This window comes from Ruditapes philippinarum, unplaced genomic scaffold (assembly GCF_026571515.1).
Source record: "Ruditapes philippinarum isolate M1 unplaced genomic scaffold, ASM2657151v2 ctg1588_1_1_1_1, whole genome shotgun sequence".
Taxonomy (NCBI): domain Eukaryota; kingdom Metazoa; phylum Mollusca; class Bivalvia; order Venerida; family Veneridae; genus Ruditapes; species Ruditapes philippinarum.
This window is the reverse complement of record NW_026857741.1, coordinates 316,528-326,057: the sequence shown is the minus strand read 5'-3', so window position 1 is coordinate 326,057 and position 9,530 is coordinate 316,528. Positions and strand designations below refer to the sequence as shown.

Sequence of the window (9,530 nt, the reverse complement as noted above, 5' to 3'; positions counted from 1 at the left end):
AATATTTAGTGCCAAATAGTTTTCAGGGACAAGTCTTTGTTTCCTTGCGCAAGAAACTTTACACTCATTGCTCAGTACTGGTTGGTTCCAGGAACGGATTCGAAAGTGTGTCTATAAGCTTATAGCTTCGTACACCATCGAACTAAAATAAATTCAGTATAAACCAAATAGTTTTCAGATCATTTGTAGAGTTAATAAATACATATAAAACATAAAACTTCATCATATAAAGTGTAAAAATAGCATTCTATGGTGTGTTTCCATCAATGTAACATAAAAATATATGTAGTTTTTTATAATATTAAGTGTTCATAAACAAAACTTTAAAATAAGTTCTTACCATGTAATGATAAATTATGTCTAAAACTGTTCAAGAATTTAAATATCAATGATTTTTGGGTAGAACAAAATAAAAACATTTACAATGTATTTTGAATTAACATAGCACACTCGAATGGTTAAAAGGAAATGATGTTTCCTTAAAATTACAACAAAGGAACATTATTTTAAGAGAGTCCTATATTCAATTATTTCATTACTATTTTTGTACACTTTTTGGCTGTTCAAACATAAGACATTAATCAAATCCAATAGGAATGGTGAAACATAATATGATATGCAAATATTATAATCTGTTATGTGGAAACAAAGTGAAAAGGAGATATTTACATTGTAGTTTAAACATATTTATTTTAGCTTAACTGCGAATAGTTCTTGCAACTTATATTTATTACTTTCGAGTCCGCTTCCTGGAAGTAACCAGAGGAAACAGGATCGTGACCCGAATATGACTCGAATCCAACACACCTGGGTTGAGAGGCAGAAACCTTAACCACTAGGCCACCGCTCACCTTAAAAGGAGATATAAAGCAACAAAACAAATATGGGGGTGTTAGCATACAAGTCTTACATTCGATGATTTAAAGATCGTGTAACTCAATTTATTATGGTTTTATATCATATATAGTATGCTCACATGAAGATTTATCAATATTGTAAGTTCCAAAGAAGCATTATTTATAAAGATATTACCGAATTTACATTTTATGTTAATAAAGGGAGTTAATTAGAAATTTATTTTCCATAAAGTCTGAGTCAAATTTTTCAATAAGAAATGAATGCATATATTTTAATGATTACATAATTATAATGTGGAAAAATATTTGCAGTACATAATTATTTTACATATTCTTCGATGTTTGGAAATTGTTTTAGAAACATAGTTATATACATATATAAAATTTCACTTAAGTGTGGTAACAACCTTAATTACAACAAACAGGATCTTTAACCCAAAGAAATACTTGAATTGATTTTTGATCGTAATAGAATACTTTCAGATTATTACTTTCACATCATCGACATCATCGTTTACGTTATGATATATGGTTGCTGTAATTACATGCTTTATCACGTTAGTATCACAATGCATTACATAGATTTAAATTGAACATTTTATGATATTTATTTAGTTTAAACGCCGAGCTGACATAGTAAATGATAACTGTACAGGCGTCTCTAACAATTATTTTTTCAACTCAGTATGAAATGTTTAATCATCTTTCTAAATGCTAATATAGAAAATGCACTTAATAGCAAATAGCGAATTAATTTCGGCATTGCTAAAAATGCTCAAAAAATTGTTGTTAAATATAAATTCCCAAAAGAAGTTTTAATTGATATGAAAATTGGTAAGGAAAATACATTGATTGACAACATTGTATCAATATAGGTAAAAAAAAATAAAAACCATAAACCCTACGTTCGGATGAACGCGATGCTCCGGGTCGGACCTTGAGTTAAGACCCGGTCAACTCTAAATAGGTATAGCGGGTAGATCTCATCAAGGTCTATGCACATGTGATGTTTTTGGGCTATAGTTAGGATAACTTCTGTGCTATGATCAAGGTTAAAGTTTTGAGACAAACGGACTGCCAAACAGACAGACAGACAGACCAAACACAATATTCCACATCGATCGGCATAACAATCCGTGTCAATTGAAATAATTTGTTTTTATATAATTTAAATACGCTACGTACAAACATTCTGTCTAAACACTTCTTGTACATCTTGTAATATTGTACATTTCTGTTAGTAATGTCCTATTTTATATTTCTACCAAGAAATAAAGAAAATAAGAGAATTTAATACATTTCTAGAATCACCTGTAATCACGTTCTCTCACGTGATGGCTCGAGTATTTGCCTCCACACAGGTGATCAAAAATAACGCGGAATGTTAGTGAAATAACTTCAATTTCCTCTTGCGTTCGTTAGTGGTTTTGCGTTTAAGGAATACATTTGCCGTCTGCAATAATAAATGATTGTTTTTCAATTGATTTATTTGGTTGTGTGTATCACATAAGATTCGAATAATATACTGTAAACGAGTAAAAAGAAGGAATAATGAAAATGCTTATGAATATCAAAGAAACAAAAAGCTGATTTATTTTTGTTTTTCTGGAAATATTGTTCTAACATTAAGACGGATATACTATCTGTGATTTATTATTTGGATATATTTATATCTGTTGAAAACAATTCAGAATGGAATCCGAGGACGAAAATAACGAAATATTTCGTCAGCCGAAGAAGCAGAAGTCAGTTCGTATCGTAGACGACAGACCGGATATAGTTGAAATAAAAGAGAAGCATTCACCTTTATATAAATCTATTCCTAAACTTCCAATCGGTGCCGCTGTGACATTGTGCATTTTAAACATTGTTGTTCCAGGTTTGGGTAAGTTTTACTGTCATTATAAACTTAAGCACATTCCTCATACACTAGTGAATAAAACGTCAACGTAAACTTTTATATTTTTATTTGAAAAAAAAAGAACGCAAATATCTTTACACATAAGAATGAATTATTTTTAAATATGTATGTCACGTGATATTGCTAATTATAATTATGTATTATATTAAAATCGAATAAATACAATCAGCATTACCACACATACATATTTTGTTACCAGTACATTGACAGTTATTATATGATTAAACGATGAAAGTTCTTTTTAATAAAACGAAATAATTCTGAAAATTGTATATTCCTAAACAAAGCTTAAAAAGATCACATTCCTGTGGATATATTTAGAATAGAAAATAATACTATATTTTTTCCGATATATGTTGGTAATGATGCGATGGCATTCTTTCATCAAATACAGAATATTTAATATTATTGTTGACGTACATTGATACATTTTATGCCGGAATACAATATTTTGCTATTTTACTTCCTGTTCGTGAAAAGATAAATTCGATAATTACATGTCCGAGAGAAACTAGTTTTATCTTGAAAAATAAATATTAAAATTTGTAATCTTCTACCATTTCAAGCAAATGTCTAGAAAAATGATATCAAATCATCTGAAATACCTGAAACAAAGTTACCTCACCTCTTAGATCTCGATAATTTTGCAGGAGAGAAAAGATATAAATTTTGTTCTGACATACGGAAGCGATTATAATGAAAACTAGGTCACGTTTCCGCATCTTCTATAACTTTAACTCCATATCTATTGGGAAGAATAGAAACAAATATCTTTATGAGTATTATGAGCTTGATGTGATCTTGATTCAAAACTTCATATTGATGTAAACTTCATCTGAAAAACTGTTTATATTAAGCAGAAAAACTCGAGTTGTTGGTTATTTTGTGCCGAATTTTAAATGCTTGGATTGATTTCTGTCATTTTGTACTTTTCATAATTTATTGGGAAATACAAGCAGTTAATCTGTTCCAAGCGTGTTACACATATACATTTGTAAATGATAATATTTACCAGACATAATGCTTCAAACACACGTTGTGAATGTACTTTAAGATTCAGTTTATTATTTGTTTCACTTCTCTAATGGGTTCACAAAATAATACATTAAACAGTTTTTGCATTCTTAACAAAACTGAAACACTTCATATCAAAATATTACTGATATCATTTATAAAATAAATTAAGACTACAAAAAACTGTTTTTATATTTTCTACTTAGCTGGCTGGAAACAGACAAAAACACATAGAAGTACAAGCAGTTCGTTGTTGAAGCAATTCCGTGAAGTAAACAATCGTCTAACAAAATGTTCTGTGACACTTAGCATCTGTTTTTATATCATTGCCAACAAGCATTCACTTACGTTAGTCTGAATCTATTGCCAGCATGTAGCTTTTTACTTAAAACAGATTTTAATCTTGTTGCCTGTAATCTACAAACATCTAGACAGTATACAAGACGTTGATTTAATCAGGGAGTAAATTATAACAGCCTGAGACGCTTATCACCCGGATTTAAGATTCTGATTTAAATATCATGAACCGGGTCTAAGAAAACTATTTCAAATTGTCTAGCATTTTATCAGAAATTAGATGTTTACTTTCCCTTTTAACCCCATTACTGTAAGTGCCTTTTGTATGTGTATTTTTATTTATGAATATGTGCTTCGTGCGATGTTCAATTTGTATTTCTTAGTAAAATTAAGATATGTTATAATTAGATATGTTATAATTATCAGAATGGTGTTTTTTCTGTCTATCACAATATCGCTGTTCTATATTTTGTGACATAATGAACATTGTAGTTTTTTTATAACTTCCTTTTGTTCCATTATGATTCAGTATACTTTTTTCAGAGGACAAACAACATAAAATAACGCTAGATAAATCTCCTTTTATATGCATGTCAATATGGTATGAATAATAGAAACATACAACTATTTTACATACAAAATGTCATGGAAGAGACGAGTTGACACATAACAAATACGTTACTACGTCTCTAAGGTATTCTTTTAATATCATTAAGAATAATTGTTAACTCATTTGCATAACAGAAAAAAAATATTTTAATGAAATATATAAAAAAAAAAATACAACAAAACATTTCTTATTCCAAATTATGTGTGAGGCCATGTTTTAACATTGAAAAGTCGATTTTGGTCAATTCAAAGATAATTCATCACTTTCTGTTAAGGAAAGCGAAGGATATTACTAATGTCATTCACCCTTGTGCAAAAGGGGTTGCCTTTAAGGGTTGAGGCATCAGAAATGCAGCCACCCTTTATCCCTGTCTGAACCTAAGAGGCAATGAAATGAATGCGAATTACTGGAGTCTATGTATAACTAAGCTCCGGCAGGTGAGGTGGTTTTGATCGCTGGCGTTGCTTTAAGTTTGTAACACCAGAGATTAGCCAAACTAATCGTTCGTGTCTCAGCCCCATATGACCTAAATAGTGCTGGTGCGCCGTAAAACCAAACCAAACAAACAAACTAATGTCTTTATTTCAGTATTGATCCCCAGTATTACATCAGGCACATAAAACTAGAACATGCTAACTTTGATGTATGTGTAAGCTTTAAAAAGGAAGTAAGGAACGCTTGTTTAATGGAATTAGCTTGACAAATGTCTCTTTTAAAACAACGTATTTATTCTAACAGACATAAAAAATCAAATTGCCATCAGCATTGCCGTTTGTTTGAAATAACGGTCTCAGTACGGCATCAATAAGCGTGGGCGAATTAGCTTAGATTTTCCATCAGAAAACAACTTTTGTAATTACATGCTCACTTACTTGAACTTTCAATCCTTTGATATATGGTTTTAATATTCATTCAATAACTAACGTGATTTATCTATTAGTTTATTGTACTTAATGGTTTTATTTTGAATTTTAAGTTATTTTGCACGTAAGAATTGACTCTGAAAAAGTGAAATGAATAGAAAAATATTGATAAACAGATTTTTGTACACAAAATGTTGAGATTATCACAAATTTAATGGATTTTACCATTTTTCATTCATATTTGTATTTACATAAAATAATAAATTTGACTGCGGACAATATGTTGTCATTAATGTCATCAGACGAAATGATGTAATAATATAGTACTTCCTGTTACAATGTTTACACATTGGCGGCTGATCGAATTCTTATTACTTTTATCATTACTGTTCCAATACGTTGACGTGATATTTAAACATTAAAACTATAAACGTAATTACCGCGATTTTAAGCTTAAACTATTCAGTTTTGCACAAAGTCCGCATAATTTGGATTTGTCTCTGCTTAATTTGGTTCCAACAGGCCAGGAAAAAAAGGATTACATCCTCTTTGAAAACGCAAAGAGGAAGATTTGTTTCAAGTGCAGGACGTGTTATTATTTTTAAACGTCTAAACTACGTCGTTTATCGAACATAAATACAACATTTAGAGAAATAAAAATATTGCTCCCGTCTAGAAATTTGTTTTTCCTTATTTCCAGAATGTTAATCATTCTAGTAATTTATAAAATGTGAAAACCAACAGTTCATTTGAGAATAGCGCAATATATCCAGATGGTAATTTATTAGTCACGTGTCTGCATAAATATGTATTATATGTACATGTACATGTAATGGATGAGACTTAACCAAAATACTAAGTATGTTTTGAAAGTGTTATATTCGTAGTGACTTTCTATTAAAAGGGATCACATTTTTACAATAATTACGAAGTAACGGTAAGTCATAAGTAGACTGCGCTATTGATGATTTTTTAATCATCGAATTAAAGTTATGTGTATGTCCACAAGTAATGATTATAGACAAATATTCACTGAAAACCATCAACAGAGGTGTAATAACTTGCCAAACGAAATTATTTTTATCTTATTATATCAAAGCATATTTTCTATTTCAACGTTTTTCTCAAACAATAAAAATCTTATTTCAAATATTCTTAAATACCAAGCTATTTTCACGTTTACGTAAGCTCAACAAAAACCCGTAATTTTTATACTTAAAAAAAACTTATTTGTTTAATTAAATAATTTAAGTTAGGTTTGTGCATTTTTGTACATTATTTATTATACAACTTCTAAATTTCATATCAATTTGATCATAACAAACAAAAATTTGCCGCATGGCCCCTTTTAACAACAGTCACAAATATTAAGCAAAAACAATAGAGTTATAGATAAAAATCAAAGCAGTAGTAACAATGAAAGCTACGTCTTTTCTACCATTATTACTTTGAACGACCTATTTCAACTTGTAAACAAAAATTATATTAGTCGTTTCTTATTATTTACATTTTTTGTACATAATTCTTAACAATTATTTTTTTTTGTTTAAAATAATAAAGCTATGTTAATTTATTGATACGTAGAAAAAACTTTTGTTTTCGGGCTGATATGTATATGGTTATCAGTATGCATCGATCAGGAATCTCGATGTGAACTTACCGACACAATAACCACGATTGTAACTTTGATTAACCGCAGTCACACTAAAAATTTCAGTTTTTTTCTTGGAAAAAAATGTAAACGAGACATGATTATACGAACTCATACATATTCATTGGACAAGAAAATATGCAAATGAAGAAATCCTTCATTTGCATACATTAACTGCAATGAAGGTAAATCAAATTATGGAAATGCTAACCTATCTGATTATGTTATCTTCTCTTTTTTTTCGTTTGCTTCATGATGTGGTTTCCATGAACTTTTAACTAAATAGGCAAGCATTCAAATATCATATATATTACAGTAGAAGAAGAAAAGAAAATATACACTATTATTGATCATCATTATATTAACAAACCGAAAAAGAAACATCTGTTCAAGTAGAAACATCTATCTAAAATACATCTTTCTTTCCAAATAACAAAACTGCTCTTTTTGACTTCTTTGCCGAGGACTCCTTTTATTGATTACAGTACTGATATGTATTGATATATGCTTTGCTAAATGCATGTTTCGTTATGTGATTGTGTTGCAATGTTAAAATGCATAGTTTTTGCTGATATTAATAAATAAATTAAGTTCTACATAAAGACATACTAATGGATAGTTAAATGGTTATGAACAAAAGTCAATTCAAAACAAATATGTCTGAATATATTGGACTTTAAACCTTATTGTATATGTAGTTTATCTCTCCTTATAATATACCAGAAGTATATCCGCATTATTTGTTGCCTTGCAAATTTCAAATAGTCATAATTGAGACCCCTTTAAGGCGTCCAAGGCAAAATTGTTAATGTTGCGGGCTCGGTTTGATCGTGCTTGTTCATGAACGCAATCTACTGTATTCACCTAAAGCACCAGCTTCTACAGAAGGTGACATTCAAATAAGGAAAACATTGATACACTAAAAATCGTTTGCATATGCGTCCATAAGAAGTTGAGCACAGGACCATCAAAATTACACTTTCGTGAATTCCATGAATGGTCTCAAAGTTACTGAATTCAGTTTCAGTAGCCAAACATTGAAATAACATTCGCAGTAAATTTGTAAACTCCATATGAAATATTTCTCAAATATCTTACATTTACTTGTTCCAGGAAATTATGAACCATATTCTCCGATGAATATTATTTACCTTGATTTATCATCTTGATGAAGATAAACTTATGTGCTCTCTGACATACAAACGTGATAAATGTGAATAAGGTCATGGTTCCGCATTAGTTCATATCTTATCTTCTTTGTAGGCGTGTGCTTTTTTCATTAGACTAAAGTGAACCTGATTAAAACTGGTATCATCTTCATTAACAATATTGTTTACAGTGATCAAAGGTCGATTTAGTTGGCCTCACCTGGATATTGGTTATAACTGTTTTATAACTTAAAGGCGTTGGTAATTTGAGGTTAAAATGACTTCCCAAGAATCACATTTTATAGCGTTGAAAAGTTTGTATATGGTGCAAAGATATCCATTGGCAAATAGTTACGTTTTTTATTTTATCTTTTGTTCTGCTAATAAACAGCTAGCAATATACAGATGAAATATACAAATTCAATTAGTTCTTTTCCGTGTGAGTTGAAAGACTGTTTTGACTGAACAAAACATTTGGATATACAAAGCTTCATTAAAATGTCAATTATTCAATGATAAAATTTCAATTCTGAAATGAGCGATATTGTTTTTAATTTCCTAACGCTGATATCGTAAAGACACCGTTCTGCCGAACCGATAATAATGCTTGGCGTACATTTTGCACAATCTACACTTGTAATACACAATTCAACTTGTAAAATATCATGAAATAAAGGTAATTAATATAAATATTGGTAAATATTTAAAAACTTTTCTGTTTCAAAATAATATCACTTATTTCTATAATGTTCTAATACAAACACAATTTGTACATAGTCTTTAAAGATTTGAAAGCGCTTGTTCAATTTTTCAATTTTTAAAAAGCTATTTATGTATTTTAAATCATCTTGTTTTCCACTATTGAAAAAAGAAAAGAAAGTCGTAAGAAATATTGCATGATCGTTTTCGTTGGAAACATTTTTAAGTGATAAACATTGCTAATAAAACTCTGTACTTTGCGATAGATCAGTCTGTTAATCTAAGCTACTGTTTAATAGACACTTTAAAACATAACAGTACACATTTGCCAAGTTGTCTTCCTAAAGTTTATTTTTTAAAATTAGCAATTTGTTTTTATCAATATAATTTTCTTCGAAAACTCGAAAATTCCAATACGCAAATTATCCAGGAAGCTTCAACATTAAACAGAACCCCCTACCGTCTAACTG

At 29.6% G+C, this 9,530-nt stretch overlaps 1 protein-coding gene across 1 annotated transcript in view; it reads left to right on the top strand.

Moving 5' to 3' along the window:
• Positions 1 to 2,198: 2,198 nt before the first annotated feature.
• LOC132750808 (protein stum homolog) overlaps positions 2,199 to 9,530 on the top strand; it is a 62,439-nt gene continuing 55,107 nt past the window's right edge. The window contains exon 1 of the mRNA XM_060740850.1: positions 2,199 to 2,742. Within this exon, the coding sequence (XP_060596833.1) occupies positions 2,550 to 2,742 (193 nt within the window). The 5' untranslated portion in view covers positions 2,199 to 2,549. The remainder of the gene's footprint in view (positions 2,743 to 9,530) is intronic.